General features: G+C 42.1%; 3 protein-coding genes across 8 annotated transcripts; 1 reads left to right on the top strand and 2 right to left on the bottom strand.

Moving 5' to 3' along the window:
* Positions 1–3753: 3753 nt before the first annotated feature.
* LOC106740804 (splicing factor, suppressor of white-apricot homolog) lies at positions 3754–9697 on the bottom strand. Of its 2 annotated transcripts, none has more exons than XM_014612195.1 (8): positions 9450–9697; positions 8301–8470; positions 7931–8130; positions 7477–7699; positions 7141–7220; positions 6389–6556; positions 4535–5823; positions 3754–4056 (listed from the first exon to the last, which is right to left on the bottom strand). In XM_014612195.1, exons 1-8 carry the CDS (start codon positions 9644–9646, stop codon positions 3897–3899), a joined length of 2487 nt encoding a protein of 828 aa, XP_014467681.1. In that variant the 5' UTR covers positions 9647–9697; the 3' UTR covers positions 3754–3896. The 2 variants fall into 2 exon arrangements, with proteins under 2 accessions (XP_014467681.1, XP_014467680.1); XM_014612194.1 differs by having other exon boundaries at positions 3754–4059; positions 9450–9696.
* Positions 9698–11476: 1779 nt separating this feature from the next.
* Positions 11477–17203, top strand: LOC106740805 (protein lines). Of its 5 annotated transcripts, none has more exons than XM_014612196.1 (2): positions 11477–13620; positions 13732–17203. In XM_014612196.1, the coding sequence occupies exon 2, from the start codon at positions 13861–13863 to the stop codon at positions 15640–15642; it is 1782 nt and encodes a 593-aa protein (XP_014467682.1). In that variant the 5' UTR covers positions 11477–13620; positions 13732–13860; the 3' UTR covers positions 15643–17203. The 5 variants fall into 5 exon arrangements, with proteins under 5 accessions (XP_014467682.1, XP_014467683.1, XP_014467686.1 ...); XM_014612197.1 differs by having other exon boundaries at positions 11477–13612; XM_014612200.1 differs by having other exon boundaries at positions 11477–13355.
* Positions 17204–18605: 1402 nt separating this feature from the next.
* LOC106740807 (RING finger protein 11-like) lies at positions 18606–20922 on the bottom strand. Its single transcript, XM_014612203.1, has 2 exons — positions 20437–20922; positions 18606–19951 (listed from the first exon to the last, which is right to left on the bottom strand). Exons 1-2 carry the CDS (start codon positions 20566–20568, stop codon positions 19559–19561), a joined length of 525 nt encoding a protein of 174 aa, XP_014467689.1. The 5' UTR covers positions 20569–20922; the 3' UTR covers positions 18606–19558.
* Between the last annotated feature and the right edge of the window lie 39 nt (positions 20923–20961).

Consider the following 20961-nt stretch of genomic DNA (forward strand, 5'->3'; position numbering starts at 1 on the left):
AATATTACTTAATATTAAATAATATTACGCGCTTATAGAGTAGCTATATACAAAACTGTTCATGCAAAATATTTTATTTATTGTAGTTATAAACGATTTTATTTATATAAAATTAATTAAAATTAAAAATTAAAATTGCTGCATTAAAACTGCAACTTTAAATACAATAAATAAAACTTTTTTGCAATAGTAATTTATTTATAAGGAATAATTGCATATTTTTAAACTGCATTCTGATATTCACTGTCAATATCAAAAATTTCCAGTATATATACGTGACATGAACTATAGATTTTCAGTACTGACTAAATATTAGAAACAGTTTTAGACAAAATATAAACAGTTGAGTGTGAAAGACTTAAGAACGTTCTACAATGGCCTGTAAATAAAGAAATCATTGACAAATCATAACGCTGTCAAATTCAAATTGTCGTTCTATTTAAAGTATTAGATGACATCACTTTGACTCAGTTTCTATAAATGATTTATTTTTGACGTCATCTTGACTGTTATATGACTTTTTGTCCTGCTCGGAATTGCAACTTTTTTATGACCGACCATACACTTAATTGCATTGTAAATTTAGATGCGAATGGAAGAAGATATTCTACAATGCGACAACAAACTTATAACGGGTTTGAACGAATTTCGAAGGATCGTACAATAAGAAAGTAAATAAATAGAACGATCAGCGAACGGATGCCAATAATAGCGTGTCTAAAATAAACTCTCTGAAACGTTCGTCGATAAATCTGCGATTTATAACACTGATAACAATAATGACGCGGTTCGTTCAAATGCATTAAAACGTATTAAACCACGTATCGATCACGATGATCGATTGACATTTGCGTGCAGCCGACGTGCGAACGATGTCAAATGCATAATACAATTGATTATTGTATCCCGTCGCAATAGATTCAATTGCCGCTCGTTACGAATTACGCGTGGCACATTTCGACCGTTATGGTTTCCCTTCGGTGACCTATCGCCTCTTCCTAGAGACGAGGAAACTACGTATCGGAAATACCACGAATGATAAATATGAATTATGCTGTGACTCCGAGTAAAAATGATAGAAAACAATCGAATAGGAAAGTAGGAGACATGCGTTATTTGGATCTTTGCATATGAAATGAGCGACGATTGAAAATTTTTCGCGCGAAAAGTTCAAAGTTCAAAGTTCAAACATCCCTATAAGCGCGTAATATTATTTAATATTAAGTAATATTTCTGGGAAGTTAATAGATAGTTACATGACCACTCCTAATAATATTTAATAATATAAAATAATATTATTTAATATTAATGTAATATTACATATATATATATATTTTTTTTTATTTATATATTTTTTCTATATTATTATTTTTTTTTTAATATTCTAAGAACATTCCAAAATATTTAAAAATGTTACATAACATTCTTAGAATATTCTAGAAATATTATACATTTATGGAGATGTGAAACAACGTCAAGTACGGCTTTTAAAATTTAAATCGATTTTCAACAAACGTCAAATTGCATAACTGTTTAATATAATTTTCTACTCAACAATGTAACTGTTATATAACACACGCATTATATAACAGTTGCATCGTTGAGTGGGAAATTATAATCGACAGTAACTTATTGACTGGATTAATTTTGGAAGATTTCTGCGGAAATTACAGGAGAATGTTTAAAAATGGGGGACAGGCAAGATAGCATCGTGTTTTAAGAGAAACAAATGTTCATGAAAAAATTAAAAGAAACATGCGGCGACCAGATGAGCGATCATACTAGGCTAATGTTTTCTTTTTTCGAAGGTTTTGACATTCGAATTTCAAGTCTCAAAAAATTCGAAGCTTCAGCGCTTATTATTCAAATTTCGAAAATATCGAAGTTTCAGAACATCGGAATTATAAGATTTTTAAATTATATAATGTCTGTAATACATATATTCATTTACAAAAGTTCATTTGCAACATTTCTCAGCATTCCCTGAGTAAAATATATGTAGACATTAGTCTACTGCATTCACAAGATTGTACTCTTCGAAGCTTCAAAATTATCGAAGATTAGCAGTCCTAGGTCACACGTGTAAGATCATAACAATATTTTCTCCTGTTATTTATTTATCATTATTTTACATATATATATATTGTATACTTACTTTTTTCAAATGAGAAGCGGGATCCATTTTCACGCACATATAAAGAATATCGCACTTTAGATTAGTTAGGATTTTCTTTCGATGATCTTTCGATGACCATTGGAATCGTATTCACGCTATATAAAGCTTCGGTCTTTATCGGGCAGATCTAGGAGATCTCTATCATGTTTCACTTATTTAGGGCAGGTCAATCGTTGAATATTATGAATCTGTGACGGGAAAGCCAGTATACAATGTCCGTTTGAAGAGTTTATTCCGCATAAAAAAAACCGACAACATGACAGTTGTAACCGTTGATGATTATTGACTTGCAACGCGGTGCATGGAAATGTTTAACACGATAACCTTTGATATCGTACGATCGGCCGGCCTAATATTACAACCGACAGATTTTTCACCGGATACTTTACGCGCGATCAGGATCTTTGTGGAGAGATCGTACATCTTGGACGAGAAAAAAACGTTTGTAACGGAAAATTGATAAATGTTTACGAAGGAAAAATAACATTAGCACGCGTGAAAGGTCGTTTTTCTTCTTCTGACGAGAGAAACAACCCAGATAAACATATTTCGGTATAAAGTCGGTATCGTGACTAACATAAGTACGTTATGATGCATCCTCATACGAGCATTTTGTCAGTATATAAAAAATCATCTGATGCCGTGAAAATTGCGGCAATATTGCAACGATATTCTGATGCCATAAATATTGCTGCTTCTTTTGCCCGAAAAAAAAATGCAATTCATCCGGAATTAGTATAACAATAAAAAATCAATACTTTGATTAAAATTATGGTATAATAAGTGAGTATTTCTTATTACTTCTTAAAGCTCCGGAGTAGTCGCTATGACTGTCCTTGTTTAGTGACGTCAGAAACGAAAAATGTATGCCAAGGTTTTTTGCGTTATACTTTCAAATAAAAATTCAAAAATTTCAAATAAAAAGATATATCTATAAAATGACATTTGGGATCGATTCAGCACACTTGTAAAATTGGACGAACACTTTTCTTTTATTCGAACGATCAATAAATAGTTACCAAATTAACTTGACATGAGACCTCTTCTCTAATCTCTTTCTCTAATCTCATGATTTTGTCAATGTTAATTTTACGATTTAATCCTGGAGTCTTCCCGTTTTACCGAAAATTCGTTAGTATTATATTCGTTACTGGCTGCACAGAATTAAAAATCCTTTCGCACAATTACAATGCACACGCTAATGCAGGCGAAGACGGTTGATTTTATTCGAAAAATGAAAAAAAGTTAGCAAATTATAAAACTTTTTTTCGTTTTTCAAATAAGCCCTCGTCTATATTAACGTGTGTATTGTAATTGTGCAAAAGGATTTTTAATTCTGTGCAGCTAGTAACTAGTATTAACAAATTTACGATAAAACAACTTTCCAGACTCCAAAATTCTCTTATGAAACCTTATTACTTCTTAAAATCTGGTTAAAACAAGCATATTTTAAACATATTGTGCTGTTGCAATGGCACCATAAAACGTCCATTAAATGTTTACATACTATGTTCTGCATTTCTGTCTATTTGGGAAATGTCTAATATGGAAATCTAAAAGCAAGAAAACTTTCCATGTTACTTTATGGCAAAAAATGTATTAAATCCATCATAGTTCAGTCAAGAAATATGTAAGCAATTATACATGTATTAAACATATAACTATATACACTTCACATTTATATATAAATTTATTTAAATTGTGTAAAGATAATGTCTCATCATGGCGTACTTGAATCCGAATGGCTCGTGTGGCTGTTCCTCCGTCGTGAATTGTGTTGGTGTCTGTGCGAAGGGCTGTGCGAGCGAGATCTGTGCCTCGAGGATGACTTCTTGCTCTTCTTGGATCTGTGCGAGCGCGAGGAACTCGAACTATCGTAACTGCTGAATATTAGTTTCTTTTATTACACAGGAATATATTAGTCGTGTAGACTTCATGATATTTCATAGTACTTCGCACACACAGAGTTCGTAGGAAATTAAAGGTAAGTTTAACCCGGCAAAAAATGATTATACATGAATCGTGTCTGTATATAATCATATATATGTCCATGCATAATCATATATAATTATATACGTCCTACATCTAAGAAAAATACTATTATACGAATGCAATTGAAATAAATGCTTATGTTTATAGTTGCCCACGAAATACTTAATTCAATAAAAATATTTCGTGTGGACATATATAATTATATATGTAACCATACAGAGACATAGATAAATAACATATGATTATATATAATTATACATAATTGTATATGATTATATATAATCTTTTTTCCCCGGGAAATCAAATTAAATTAAAAGAGAAACATATCTGATAGGAGGAATCGAATATTGCGGGAGGAATCGATACCTTCGATGGGAACTCTTCTTTTTCTTGTGCTTCTTATGAAGTTTGTGCCTATCTGTACGACTTCCGCTCCGGCTTCTGGAACGTTTCCTCGACCTACTGCCACTCAGATCCGCACTCTTCAATCTGTCCATCAGCGAGTTACCGCACGTTTTCGTATCCTGCGACCTGCTGTTGTCCTCCAGCGACGGCGACGGCACGGAGTGCACTTCGTCCAAGTCGTCTCTCCGAGAGCCCGAATTCGTCGTAACGGAGCCGGGCTTGAGCGTCGGCGCTTGAATCTGACTGAGAAACATGGCAGCCTTTTTACGTCTCTCGAGTTGCAACTGTTTTTCCCTGGAAGTAGCCGCGAGCTTATCCCTTGCAGCCGCCATCAGCTTATCTTTGATCCTGTCTTCAGCCTGCCTGTGTCTGATCTCCTTCTGACAATCTTCGAGAATATCGTCCGTCAGATCCACCAGCTCCCTGTCATCGCTCTTTGGTTTCTTTTCAGACCTCGATGGATCTTTATCGACGACGTTCAAGGAGAAATTCGCATCGGTGACGTCCTGAGGCGAACCCGGTTTGGAGCTCGTGTCCTTCTTATCGTTGTCCATCTCCTCGTCGCTTTCTTCCAACGGTAGCGCATTTCTCTTCTCTATCACTGTGCTCTCACCATCCTTCGGCTTCTTGATGGAAAACGACACGGTTGTGATCTGTTTTGTTCCCTGCAAGCTCTGTTTCGCCTTCGCCGAGTCACCACCACCTTTCTTTTTCGCCTGGATCATCTTCACACGCTTCTGCACTTCCTCCATCCTCTGCTGCTTCTTCTGTAGCTCCTCCAGTTTCTTCTGCTTCTCCTCCTGCGGCTCTTGCTTCTGCAGCAGTTCTTCTTCCGTCAGCACTTTGGGATTTATCGCGCCCTCATATATTGTCAACTTATGCGCGTAGTAACCGTGATATTGATGCGACAGCTCCAGGAAATTGAATCTGGGGTCGCCCTTGTTCTTGACGATCGTCTCGAAGTCCCGGCCGTTCTTCGCCACGTAACTCGCCATTTTGTCGATTATGATCTGCATATCTGCCGGTGGCACGATGAAGGAGGGTCTACTGAGCGGCTTCTGCGAGGGTATCCCGTATGGTACCAACGGCGATGGTGACTCCTTGGGTGATGGAACTTGCATCGTGCTCGTGTCATTCGACGACGATACAACATTCGGCATGGCGAGCTGCGAGGACGACTGAATCTGTCCGTTTGGTCCGTATATAACTGGACCGTGCGAGTACTGCATAGGAGCAGCATAAGGATAATTCTAGAAGCAAAGAATATTAGAAATCAGAATTAGAATATATTGCGCATCAAGTACATTGATTATTTGCTATAGAAATTAGTTTGAAGTTTTTTTGTATTTGTATCGTATAAAATTTAAATATTTTTCTTAAAAACATGACTTGAATTATTATTTAGTGAAAAAATTGCACAAGATAATTTTAGTGACTTAAAAGTTTCCGTCTAGCTGGAATTTAGCGACTGCCCGAAATGTAGCATAAAATCAATGAAAAAAATTATGACGGAGGAAAGATGCAGATTATTTTGATAATTGTAACACTTGCGCCATCGCCAATTTTCTATCAATTTTGATTTTTCTGAAGACACTAAATTAATTTGTACATCTAATAACTAATATCTCTAATACTCAAAGAAGAAAATTTACGATTATACTCGAATGAGATTTTAGATATTGGAATGTTCACAAATTCTGAGAAAACTTTAGTTCGCTTTTTTTCCCCAAAATACCCATTTGCATAAATAGATTGTGAGAAATATGATGCGTTTATTAGAAGACTTGATATGCATGAAAACCACAGCAATCATACCTGTGGTGGCATCGGATGATAATACCCAGCAGATGGCATCGGCGGAATTGATGTGTCCAACGTTTGCGGCACCTTAGATGGCGGCGGCTTCCCCGTGATCTTATTTACAAGCATGGAATACGCGCAATCTGCCGATGGCTTGTATTGTATACTCGGTATACTAGGTGCCTATAAACAGAAAAGAGAATTTCTTTCAGCACGTTCTAAACTTAATTTACGATCGTATCTTTCAACTGTACATATTGAAATCCATTTAATATTTTTAAATATGTATGATATTATTAAGATGTGTATCATTAATACACACAGGTCGCACTGTAAACACTGTAAAGCCTGTAAGGCATCTAATAGATTGTACACATTGCAATTACTTAGTTACTTAAGCACTAAATATCTACAAAGAAATTCTCTCTATTGAAATTATGCATAAATTTACATAACTAAGAGAAAAAAAGTTTCATGGGAATATTGTAATAGATTCAATGTATATCAATATCAGCCCTGCGAGCGAAGAAATGTTGGATAAAATAATATTGCTGGATATTATTTAACATTTCATCCTGTTGAAATTCGTACATTTTCAAGTGACCATTCTAAAGTGATTCAGGATGTTTGAGCAAACGTCCGTGTCTCAAAAACTATTCAAAACACAAAATTTTTCCAAGGGTTGTACCCTAGGAATCGCTTTTATATATCTTTAAAAATAGAAATATGCATGCAAATAACATGTGTATCATGCAAAAAAAACTTACCGCTTCGATCTTTGTAAACGACGGCGCGAGACTTGGATGTAGGTACGGTTCGTCATCCGCGTCCGATTCTTCCTCGGGTTCTATCATTAAAAAAAAAGAAAAGACTAGAATCATGCACATATCAAGATAATTGACGGATGGATTAACACGTAGCGGATAGCAATGTATATTAACAAAAGTTTATGGCAATACTTACGGCAAGAAAAACTAAGTAGAATCAAAGTAGGTGTGGGTAATCAAATCCTGCTTTATGTTGCTTCAATTACCTCAATAATGTAAACTTCAATATGATATTACTATGAAGACTCTTTTTTTTTATAAAGAGAATATGCATACCTGATTCTTCCTTCTCAGGTTGCTTTTCAGGATTATATTTCCCACTCTTGATAGCATCGAGGACATATCTATAATATTGATGAAGCGGCCCGTCTATCGATAGGAATGCAAATTGCGGATTGTTTGCTTGTTTCGCCTTTATCAGAATTTCCATTTGGCTCCCTTGCCGGCTTATAAACAATGCCGTTTTCGTTATAATGGCATTCAGCTTTTGAGTTTCCGGCTAAACACACGAAATTGATTACTTAAGAAAATATTATTTCTACAAAAATGTGCTTATAAAGCAATATTCATAATTCAATCTTCGAGATAGTCTTAAGCATGATCTTAAGTAATCTTAAGATACTGCTATAGCTCGTTTTGTTGGCTAGACAACATATAATAATTGAAACAATCTTAAATATAAAATCAAACTATAAATATCATCTATAAATTCAATAGAATAGGGTCTTACTAGAACTATTCCTTCTGGGATTTCCAATTCAGGAGGTGGAATAAATGCTTGATCTTCTTCTTGCGAACCTTCCGACTGTTTCGGACTCTGCGAGTCTTCACATGGAGCCTTATGACCATTCTCATCCTCGTTATAATTGTATCCAACTTGATGAAACGTTTCAGAATCTAGCGCTTGATGCAGCCTCTTCATTTCCTCTTCTATGATATCGACAGATTTATAAGTTTTAATAATAGAGTATTAATAATAGATATTTTTTTGCTTTCTATATAACTTACATTTAAGATATAATAAATTTTTAGATGAAATTACTCAAGTGATTAACATAACCATTTATTAAAATTTTAATTTGTGAGAAATACATAATTACCATGATATATTGATTCCTCTTCATCATTATGGTAAAGAGACCGATACCGCTCCTCGTCACAGAGTTGCTCTATTTTCAGCTCCTCCTCGGTGAGTATGGTCCGTTGTTCAAAACCACCTGTCGGTGGCTCGTAAATCCGTAGGTCACCCAGTGCGCCTCGTCCATCGTATCTATACACATACAATAAATCTATTAGAGAAAGAAGACGATATGTTTTTAATTGTTGATGTACAGTTGGTCACGGCATCTGGAAATCTAAATCAAGAAGTAAATCCCATCAAAACGATCTCTCTGAAATAGAACGGAGTTGTGGAGGATGCTGCGCAATGTTTTTATCTTCATTGATGTTTAGCTTTACAAGTATGCTTTTTATAGTTGTTCTTTAATATTACATATATTTATATATTTGCGACAATAACTTAAGAACATCTTAAATAATGCAACCGATCATACATTTTGCATAAAGCTGTTTCTAATAATTTACATTTCAATATTTACATTTTTTTTCAAATATATATACTTGAAATGTTACTTTGAGTAAGAAATCTGTCTATTGAGGCTTGCATATGACCCAGTATTGTCAATATACATAAATTTGGACATTTATACATGTATCACTGTATCAACAGATCTCTGTTGTATACTTGCGAATTTGTAACAATGTCCTAAGTGGCTTCTGGGACAGAGTCTAATATGCTAATACATACCATGCTGAGTGGTCGTAATACAACCCTCAGCTGCCACTTGTCTCTCTACGCCGTGTCTCACCTTGCTGCTGTTCAGACGGTCAGCCATAAGCACCATAAGCATCACGAGAGATCATCTGATTCTGCGACCGTGCAGAGCGCAATATCGCGCTGCCACACGTTCGGCACGTTCGATACAGTTGAAACACCTGCGGAAGCCTTAAACAGTCTCCAGTTTGCTTATCCAAACATTAACGATGAAGAGGGAGGACTTGGGTCTACGGATTCTGTTTCCTTTTAAACGCAGCACGTGACTCATTTTGATAGCTTTTTTTTTTGGAATTTCGTTTTTGTCTGAGTTGGTCGTTTGTCAAAAACGTAACGTACTTATGGTGCGTTTTTCCTTATCACATGAGAACAAATATTCTATATGAGAAATTGGTTCTAGGTTACAGAAACGGACCTGTCTATCTTCAACGTGTTATCGCCCATCCATGGTATCAAATGCTTTCCCTGATCAATCATTTTCGCCTTGTCATCATCGCGAAACAATTTGCAGCTATATCCGAAGACCAATAGCTCCTGCGGTTGTTCGTCGTTATTCTTTTTACGCAGAATTCCAGAGTCCACCATCCACCGTTGAGTACTTGACGACGCCATTTTCGGACTGTAACCGCTTCCGATTACGCTTCACGTTTTCAGATGCGTTCGGCAACTACATCCAGGTGCACCTGTGGAAGCATGCGCCGTTCGAAAACGTTAGAAGTGTATGCGGTCTGTTCTTTTTAGCTGAACTATCTGCATTAGTTCAAGAAAATTAACCACATTTAATGGCTCCTGCCCACAGGTCGCGGAAATGCTTGCCGCACAGCAAAAAGTGACGCAGCAGCCAATAAACTTTTAGTTCTCGTGGAAAAGCGACACGTTGATTGACTATCGCGTCGCTTCTTGCTGCGCGGCAAGCGTTGCTGCGTCTTGTGGGCAGAAGTCATAAAGCGTTAAAATCTTGTATGTACGCTTCAAAATAGGACCCAATTGACTACGGCTGCGTTTTCTTTGGGCGCTCATACGCTGTAAGCGTCATTCTATCTTTATTGTTTATTATATGCCAATAGAAGATAGAATGACGCTTATAGCGCGTGAGTGCCCAAAGAGAACGCAGCCTATGTCTCCATTGAACACAGGCTATATCGATCAGACGACACTAGAAAATCATGGCTGGTTGTGGCTGGTGGTGGCCATTGGCCAGTATTCATAGTCGGATCTTATATCCGAGACTATCTCAAGTTCATTTTCAGATGCTTTGCAGCCAATGAAATCACCCATCCAGTATCTGAAGATAAACTTAAGACGGTCTTGTATGTAAGATCCGACTATAAGGCTGCCTCCCCATGCAGCGTAACTTGCGTAAGCATAACTTGCATCAGCCAATCAAATCGTCTTAATTACCCTATTGACAATTACCACAGCGGATTTGATTGGCTGACGCAAGTTATGCTTACGCAAGTTACGCCGCATGGGGAGGCAGCCTGAATACTAGCCAATGACTACGCTTTACACGGCAACAGGTCTGTGCTACACTAAAACTGCACTAGAACTGCACTGAACTGAACTAAACCGCACTGGGAAAGACTAGGACAGAATAGTTCAGTGCAAAGTGCAATGAAGAGGTCTGTTCGTTTTCGCCGCACCGCTGAAACGCTAGAGTGTAGTAAACAGCATGGCGCATCACATGGCATTATTTGATTTTTCTGACGAAAAGGATTTTGTTGTAATACAACCACTATTACATAGCAAATCGCTAATAGCAAATCGCTATTTTACTTTTCACGAATTCATGCTAAAAGAAAAGATTGCACATCTGTATATTTTTAGACTTCTAAAAACAATGTCAGATTCGTGCTAGATCTTTCCTAAACTTTTAATAAATTCCTGATAAAAACACAAAATTCAACACACTTCAGAACGCATCCAACGTGTTTTTGATTGATTCTCAAAAGTTAAAGTTAAGTTCTGTCAGTGAACATTAGCTGCTTTTCAAATTGCATTGAGAAAAATGTCCGTATCACTTTATTAAAACCATTTGTACAACCGGTATTCATAACAGTTTTTCTATTCGTTCAATCTTCTTAAATTATCTTCAGATGCTGTCCGAATCGTTTCATTAGCTACGGAGTATCTTAAGATAAAGTCAAAGACAATTTTAAGTGTCAGAACGGATATAAACACCTGACCATGCTGTAAACCAATAGTTTGCAATCTTGTTAAATCGCATGATCTGCGATTTATAGAGGATGTAATATTACGGATTTAAAATCAATTAGACGCTTCAAAGTATTTTAGGATACGTAATGACGTCGTTATTCGCATGTATAAGAAAATGTTTTGCGAAGCTATAAAGCGTTTAATGGCTTGCATCGTACGTACTTTTTGAAAAGGACTCGAGAGAGAATAAACACACGATATAGATCATATTTCAAATGTGAGAAAAGTTCAAAGAAAATCTTCGGTCGAAGGGGCCTGAAAGTCAAAGGTAAAAGGCGAAGGAAGTAACGGGTCTTCCTTTGTTCTTCCTATATTCTGGCTAGCATCGTCACTCAGGGATCATCTAATACAAAAGTCGTGAACCACCTGTGGAATTTCTCTTTCTTCTTCTTTCTATTGACTAAAGGACATCCAGATAGGTATCACGGAGTTATTTCGTTTTTCTTAGAAAACGCGATAGAAATCTAGAAAACAATTGAATCCGATCTGATTGGATCGCGATCGGATCGGAAACTTCTCTGAACAGTTTCACAATATGTACCTGATCTGATTGTTACGGTTTCCTATAACCGCCATAAATTGCCTGTAAAAATATCTCATTCGATACCTGCTTGATGCATTTTTCTTCGCTCACAAAAATATGTTTCTTGTTGGTTCATCCGCGTTTATTAAACACTTGAATGTCTTGTCACATAATATCAAGCCAGATAGCACAAATTGGGACATAAAACGTCTTAAAGACGTCCTTAAGATGTCATATGCCGATTTTGGACATTATGCCGTCCGGGAAACGAAGATGTAGATGAATAAATTCTCATCAGCCGATTACTCGACGGCGCGTGCCACGATCGGGCAGAGAAAATGACGAAGTGACGTAAAATGTCGGGGAAATAACTCACCGTTCGATCGCTCTCTCGTCGCTCTCCGACGTTATCGCAATTTTCCGTCCGGAGGAAAGAAAGCGGTCGCGGCATTTCGTCGAAATAGGGAGAAATCGTGGGCGGCGCGCGCTCGCCGGTCCGAGCCGCGACGGGGCGCCACGCTCGATGCTGAGTTGCCGATGATAGCGCGCGTATTTATCGCACGGCTTTTCGATCCGGCCGACTTTTATTCGCGATAACGGCGGATTAGGCACCGGCGGAATATTTCGCCGGCCGGCGGCCGCGTCCGCGCGCAATTGCTCGCGCGCGGCAGCCCCGCGCGCTGGGCCGCTCAGTGCGTTATGGAATGCGCGACGGGCAGCTACCGTGTTACGCGGCTCCGCAGGATGCTCGGCCGAGAATGCACGCTAAACGCCCGGAAAGCCGTGCGCCGCGGCCGCCGTCTTGACGTCTCGCCGCCCGACATCGGACACGGTGCGTACCTCGGCCGTAGGCTGCCCACGCCGACCCGAGAAACACGCTCCCGTATTTTTCGTCGGTAGCACCGGGTATACGTGGCAACAGAGCGTGGCTGCCGTGTGAGAGCGCAGCTCTCTGTCACTTCCTAGTCAAGAGAGAATTCCCGTGTCGGCGGCACCAAACGAGGCACGTCGCCTATACGCGTGCAGTGAGACGGGGACGTCGCGTGGGATCCTCGACGTGCTCCCACGCTGGAATCGCGTACGCCGCCGCCGACAACGCGCGCTTCTTCTGCGATCGCGGGTCGCGCGCGTCTAGCACTAGTTCGTAGAGATCGCGGGTGCTGATTCCCGGCCGCCCGACGACGCTGCCGAGGATCGCCTCGAGGTTCGCCCAAAGGATGATGTGAGGTGCACGTTTGTCCCCCCCCCGGAACGGAGGAGCACTGACGCGCGTACCCGGATAGCACGCCGCAGCGGAGGCTGTCGATTTTCGACGGAAATAGCGCGATAGGAATTTCATGCTACGTAAGTGTCGCCGTTGGTTAGCTGGACTACTGGTGTTACGTCCGCTCATGTTTCATCGGGGAGGTTGATACTCGCGAGGATACGTCCGCACGGAATTCCGCCGTCGCCTATCCGGCTACTGGTGTTACGCGCAGTCCTCGTCCAGCATATTCTGTGATGTCAATGCTGAGAATGATGCAGCCATACACTATCAAACGATTCGAAGACACAAATGAGAACTGAATATGCGGTTTTCATGTGTGTGTTCTTAATATATGTATAAATATTTGGAATGTATACGAGTGTCACGTGGACAACCAGTCATATCCGACTGATTGCTTGGATCATTCTCAATGATTGCAAACAATCCATGTAATATCTGTGGTATGATACGTGATTAGAGGATCATCGTACAGATATACGTATAGATTTGCTGAAATAACCTCTAGCAAGAAGGTGACAGTTGAGAGGTTAGCGCTAGGTCTGTTCTCTCTCAACGAACTTCCAGAACTGGCGTATGTTGGTAATCAGAGTGAAACAGTTGATTTCACTCCAACTTAGTTGTTGGAAAAAAACAAACAGACCGTTTCTCTTACTAAGGACAGAAATGCTAATTTCGCTTCTCTCGTCACAGATATTTCCAATGGACCGACACACCTGCAGGCTGTAACGGCACAGAATGCGACTAATTTATTTACTCCTTGGACACTTGCCTCCCTGCAGCGGCGTCATCCGTACAAGATAGTTAACCCGACGAGAGTTAATGGTGCTTTCACGCTTCTGTCGTTATCCTCCCATCGGTACAATGGAGGAGCCAGTTAAGAAGAAGCAGCGGATCGACGGTAGCGAGGAGCCCAAGAGTGCGCTGGCCGACATCGAGGAACTGCAGAACAGCCTGCTGGCGCAGTGCCTGTGCAACGTATCGGAGAGCAGTCTGCGCAAGCCGTTCACAAGCACCACCGTGGAGGCGGCCGACGGCAGCTTTCGCTATTTCGTCTTGTCCGAGTGGAGCAACGAGCAGACCCTGAAGTTCCTCAGCGCTCTGCAGCTGCTGTTCGACCTGGCGATCAAGCAGAACGTGAGGGGCCTGATGTGTAAGCGAGTGTTGGACACGTGCAAGGCGTTGGCGCGCAACGAGCACGGCGTGATCGATCAGATCGTCGAGCTGTCCTACACGAGCGACAAGTTCGTGTCGTTCGCGGCGAGCCGAGTACTCGCGTCCTTCTTCATCGTCACGAAGGACAACGTGCAGCCGTGGCTGGAGAAGCTCACGCAGTCCCTGCTGAACACGCACTCGCCCGGCCAGATGCTTTTCATCCTGGATGTGGTGAAGAGGGTGGTCGAGCACAAGGACTGCAGTACACACCCGGTGGAGGACGCAGACGCGTCTACCCCGCCGCCCGGCTGCAACACCATCCTCATCTCCGACTCCGAGAGCTTCGACAGCACGACGATCAAGGCGACCTGCGTGAAAGCGCTCGAGTCCAAGTGGATCATCCTGGTGTCCAAGTTCGAGGCCATCCTGAACGCGTACACGCCGCAGCACGAGTCCGTCGTGATCACCTTCCTGCATCTCTGGGAGACCGTGATCTCCGTGAAGGCCAATCTGTCGGTCATCGACACTAAGCTCTTCTATTCGCAGCTGGACAACCTCGTGATGCTGTTGAACGCGAACGTACCCAGCGTGATTTGGCGGCACCTGCTCAGCCTGTTCAACGAGGTGCTGTGCTACGGCAGCACTCTCGCGCTGCAGGACGTCTTGCCGGACGAGCCGTGTTCCCTGGCCCACCTGATCGTGCGCGCGGTCAAAGACTGGCGGCTCCTCGACGCGATGCCGTACCGCCACGGCTCCGGCCGATTCGGCGGTGGCACCGGCGAGGGCGATCGCCCGCTCCTCCAGAAGATGGTGCTGCTGGTGCTGAAGAGCGTCGCCGTGACGGTGCGGGAGACGCGCAGCGACACCAGCGATTCCTCCCTCGGCTCCGAGGCTGAGGACCTGGACGCGGACATGGCGGTGATCGAGAGGAGCATCCGCGAGGTGCTGCGCCAGCTGGACCAGTGCGTCAAGACGCTGATGCCGTTCCACCCGGAGATGCCGTTGTCCCAGTGGGTCGTCCAGATGTTCCACGACCAGGACGACTTCCTCATCGAGGGTATGGTCTGCTGCCTCGACGTCGCCGTCGGCCTCTTCTACCGCGGCCCCCCGCAAAACGACCTCGGTCATATGCTCAGCCCGACGCTCACCTTCGTCCAATTCGTCAACGCCGTGTCGCAGGACCCGGATGTGCTGTTGGACCTGCTCGTCAGCAACGAGACCTGTTTCCTCCTCTACCTGCTGCGCTTCCTCAAGTACATCCGGCGCAACTGGCTCGAGTTCGTGTCGTGCTGCGCCCGTGAGCTGCCGGACATTATGACGGTTCTCACGAGACTGCGAATGGCCATCAATCGGCTGGTGTCCAAGGCACTGTTCCCTTACAATATCAATCCGGTCCTACGTTTGCTCGACAAGTGCGAATCCTTCTACGAGGGTAACGCGGACAATTGAGTGTGATGTAAGATAACGGCAGGGAGAGAGAGAGGCTGCGCTCCGATATTTACTGCCAGTACTGAAATTCTGTAGTATACGTATGGTCTGTTCCTTACAGCTGAATTGGCTGCGTTAGTGCAACAAATTTACGTATACATTAAAGTGTACGAAATGTACGGTTCTCAGTGTGCGCAATTTTCTCCAACTAGTGCAGTTCATTTAGTTGTAAAAAATAGACCGATAAAGTTATAGAATTCTGGTACTGGTGGTGAATTTCAAAACGCAACCTGATTCGCAAAAGTTGCGTGGTGTCGTAACCCAGCGTGTACAGATCGTGTAAGCCGAGTATCCTTTCTCTCTCTCCCTCCACACTACAATAGCTAGGATCGTTCTCGTCGTCGCCGTCATCTGTAAAATATCGCGAAGCTGTACAGATCATGCCGCATCTCCGCGTTATCGGCGGAACAAGCGACTGAACTAACGCTATCCTCGTAGCTGACACCCCGTAGCTGACTAAGTGCGAGGCTTAGGAAGAGCGCATCGAAGCGCGTCTCTATTTATTAGTTCTAGCGAAATTTCTCAAACGTAGCTGAAATTGCGACGGGGCGCGCGCCCCTCGTCTTTCTCGCGGATGCAGCGGTTTTGAGCCGCGCGCGATTCTATCTCACAAATTTCGGGTAGTTTACACGAGTCGGACCTGTGCGGACGAACGAAAGTCACCTGTTGTCGCGTCATCCAAAAACTGAACTGCATTCGCGTGGTGCTGATGAAAGTACGCTTTTGTACCAAAGCACCATTGGAAGAGATGAATCGTAATATGTATACAACTAGGATAGTATTTATGTGTATACTTCAGACTCTATGTATGTACAATTTGCCAGTTGAGTAGAGAGCATCTGTAAATGGAATCTTACATGTATCTTCACACTTTTCGGCCGAGCCACATGTATATATCGCGTGAAACGTGAACGGAAGAGTCGGTCCTTCAAAATTGATGATTACATCTCGCAACACACGTTTGCTGGATCGCTGGGGTGGAGGGGGGGAGTTTCTCTCTTCGAGTAATTTTTAGAGACGCGGACAAGACAACAAGGAGAAAGATTTTTTTTTTCCGTGTGTGTCTATCCATGAGTAGATATTGCGTAAATTAAAATACAATAAATAAGGAAACTGCGACGCGTAGAAAATTCTCTATCGAAACCGGATCGGATTTTGTACGTATGATTCCTTGTAAAAGCGTGCATTTTATGGTTTTTTTTCATAAACTTTGCTCAACTCTCGAGACTTCGATGTTTGACGGTGTCGCTGACGCGACAATACCAAGAATGTACCCTTAGTTGGCGCTCCGTTATTAAACTGCAAAATGAGAAATGAAATCTTCCACGATATCATAACACTGCCTCTATATGAAAACGAAAACAACGTTATCCGCAACCGTCTCGAGATTTCCGAATGAAAACCTATTTGTAAATAGCAATATTAACAACGATTAATTAACGCGCGGCGTACGCAGATAAGATTTCCTCTCCTGTAAGTACCCATGTATGGCACTAAAATTCTCACATTTTTACTTTTATAATTATGGTGTCGTTTAATTCAATCTTTCCTCTAACTGAGATCATTTTCTCGGGAGTCGTGGCATCGTTTCGATACAACAGTTGAAGTAAGTTTACTGTAACCTTGTGGGAAGAGAGATTCAGTGTCAATTACCCATGTCAAGGATTATTTTTTTTCTTTTCCAATCAAGTATTTATTATCGCCTCCTCTTTTTCTCTCTCTCTCTCTCTCTCTCTTCCTTCTCTTTCCCTCTCAACGTACAAGTCGAATACAATTGTCATTATCGAGACTTACGATTATGTAGCCCGGCAGATTGTCAGTGATGCCCCAAGAGATTAATCGCTACGGTGTTCGTTACATTGATTAGAGCGACGTAACGCGCGCTGTGTCATTGGGACAGACCGTTTCGAATCTTTAGCTCTTAGAGACCGATACAATGAAGTCGGTCAACTTTGGTTTTACGTTTGTGTCTCTCGTGTCTTCCTTTTATATAAAATCACACTATTCTCTCTATTTGAATTTTCTCGCAAATGTAGCTCTAATTGTTCGAACGTCCGATTAAGAAATTTTGCGTCGAGCAGGGCAATTTTAAAACACAATCTTCTTTTTTTACTAAATATTTATATTTGTGTATTAAATCATTATATATATATTTATATATATATGTGTATGCATGTGTGTGGAATATATATATATATTCTCAATAGTGAATATATATATATATATATATATATGAATATATATATATTCTCAATAAATCACTATTTCTCACAGCATCATCTTCCCATTTAAAACGAAAACTTAGCGATACCGTATATTGCATATTAAGCTTCTTTTTTTTTACCTTTTTATAAATTAATCTCTTGCGTTTATACTTCTTACTTCGAAAAATGTGTTTCTGCTTCTTCTCCGATCGGATAAAACTATATCATCGCGTATTTTACACTGACGTACGAAACTACACGAAACTGTACATATCTCTGTCAAGTTTTACTCTGCGAAACAGCAAATGTCCACTGCTCTGTAACTGTCCTGCAAAAGTTAGTTCAACAAGCTCCACTAAAATCAACAACAGAATCTAAGTTATGTAGCCCATTGTTAGCATCATGTTCAACAGTGTGTGTATGTGTGTGTGAATCATTTGTCGCATTTTATCTCTATCCCTCCTCCCCGAGCCCTCACTTTCTCTCACCGTGTTTGTTCTTTTTTCATTCTTACTCATTGCTACACATGTTCCCGTATTATCAATAATAAACCGCTGATCGTCCGTGGCATACAATATAAAGCATTCTTTCTCTGTACACATTATCTAAATGAAAAATGTTCGATCGGTCGCACGAGAGCGGTAGAGAATTCAAGCGATTTTCGCCGTAGTCACGTAACAACACACGCGAGGCATGAGAGGAATTAAAACGTCACGAACATCGTTTAAAAAGACAGCCCTGCTTTCATCATGAAAATATACAATGGACTGTCATCATCGTCATCATTATCAACGTCGTCCACCAGCATCATTTTATCGTCTACGCATTTAGACGAATTAATAGCTCGTCAAAATAAGGATTGTTCTTATCTCGACATATGTTTGGAAACACGTAGTCTGCACATCCGAAAGAAAAGCATTATACACTTGATGTTCTTCGCGATTTTACATTGGACACAGCATAAAATGTCGACTAATTTGCTCGTTGCACGGAGAACCGAAAAACGGGGAATGGGGAAACGCGATTTGCAGAGTTTTCGTTGAACGCCCGTCGTGTTACGCAAACGAGCATATACGACACAACACGGCGGTCACCTCGCATCTCTTACTACGCATATATACTTATTGTTCCGACTATACCTATCGGCGTTACTCAACATTATTGCACACTTACATCAAGCCAACTCTTTCTTTCTTTCTTTCCTTCTTCTCGCCTCCCATTCTTCTAGCAGGAAATTAATTTGCAAGCGATCATTAACTCACTACTACGGGAAAGGATTTCGGTATATTCTGATGAGATTTGAGTGATAAAAAACGGGCGGCTTTTTCCGCATCCGTCGATCTTAAGAAACGATCTAAAAAAGAAACTAAAATACTTGCGGATGTAATAAGTGTGTCATGTAATACAGATATCATTAAAACAGCATGCGCGCACGTATATATATATCGGGTGTAATGGCAAATACAGTCAGGCCATTGACACACAGATCTTTCTACCAACCAGAAGCCTTTTAAACGCTCTATAGCAAAAAGTAGCGGATTCTCTCATTCTCACTTTCTCCCGTTCTCCCCCTCTCTTTCTCTCTCTTCCTTTAGTCGCTTCGTTTAGCCTGGACAATTGAATTCCAATCGCCGATCGGAACCAAAGCAAGAAGTCCGGTTACTACGGTGGTATTAAGTAGTCGGATGATATGAGCTAATTAGCGCTGCGTCCACCGGCTCCATGCAGGACGGACAGGTCAACGAGCGTAGCAACCAGTCGTCGATGCAGATCGCGTGGTAAGTGTGCATACAAGGTAGATAGCGTACTTCCTCGCCCGCCAACAGCTCCATCATGCATATCACGCACTCGCCCTTCATCACGCCGTCGTATTCCCGCATCGGCAGGTGCTGTATGAGTCCTATGCGCTTAGCGATCCTCACTTGCTGCTCCTCGTCGCTCAAACCGGCCGACCCACCGCCCTGCATCAAGTTCACACCAATGCCACGGCTGATGTTCAAGTTGGTCGACTGCAGGTGACGGGGTTCCCTCGTTGCGATCGACGGGTAATAAGATGCTACCGCTTGCTGTGGAATATTGAGAGATTAGTTGGCTTGACCCTTGTGTCCCGAACATTACTCGCGGAATCCTTGAAATTTATACAGAAACCACGCATTCGCGTAAATTCCAAGAATCTCAATAGGTATATTTTATGTAACGACGAGACTTCGTGAATATCAACAAGCCAGACTGTTTGCACAGTCAACAATGTGAAATCATCGACGAGAAGAACGGTTATAAAGAGAACGTTACATCAGCGATAAAATAATTAATTAACAAACAGACCGACCGACCGACCACGTTTCGCGCGAGTCTCGAGAGTTTTCCGAACGCTGCGCTTTTTCTGGAATCGAAACAAAGGGGACGCGTAGCATACGGAAATCGAACAAAGGAGAGGGAGGGAGAGAGAGAGAGGAGAAAGCATCGCGCGGAGGATCCAGCTGATCGGACAAGCGACACGACGCGGAGACGACGCGATTTCACGACGAAGGAGATCGCGACATGTAATTACGTTGTAGGGTATCGGCGGTCCGAGGCCCTCCTGAGAGGACCCGCTGGTGGACACGGCAGGCTCGGGATTACTGCTCAGCAGAGTGGTATTGTCCTGTTGATTGCCGCCGGCGCGCTTCAGGCAGTTGCCCATGTTTGCTCGGAATCGTCGGCGGCGAGCTGTCAGCTTCGTTCGCGCGGCCCACCGCCGCGTCGCATTCGCCTCCTCGTCTCGATGACCCCCGCGCACGCGGATCACAGAAGCCCGTGCGGCAACGGCAACGGCGCGACCACGTACGACGTCCGTTCTTCTTCCTCTTCGATCGCGCTCCTCGCGCCCATCTTCTACTTGCAGCGTCGCATCGCGTTCTCTCCTTCTCCCGAGAGTCTCGCTGAGCTGGGCGACACGATTATCGGCCGTCCGTCCGCGCAGTATCCGTTCGAACCAGCCGTCACATACCCGTTACTGACCGCACGTCGCGCTCGGCCGAATCACCGCACAGCTGAGCGCCGCCGCGAGCGAGCGGCGCAGGTGACGCGCGTTAAT

The sequence above is a fragment of the Dinoponera quadriceps genome, unplaced genomic scaffold (assembly GCF_001313825.1).
Source record: "Dinoponera quadriceps isolate SergipeBrazil2010 unplaced genomic scaffold, ASM131382v1 scaffold591, whole genome shotgun sequence".
Lineage (NCBI taxonomy): Eukaryota > Metazoa > Arthropoda > Insecta > Hymenoptera > Formicidae > Dinoponera > Dinoponera quadriceps.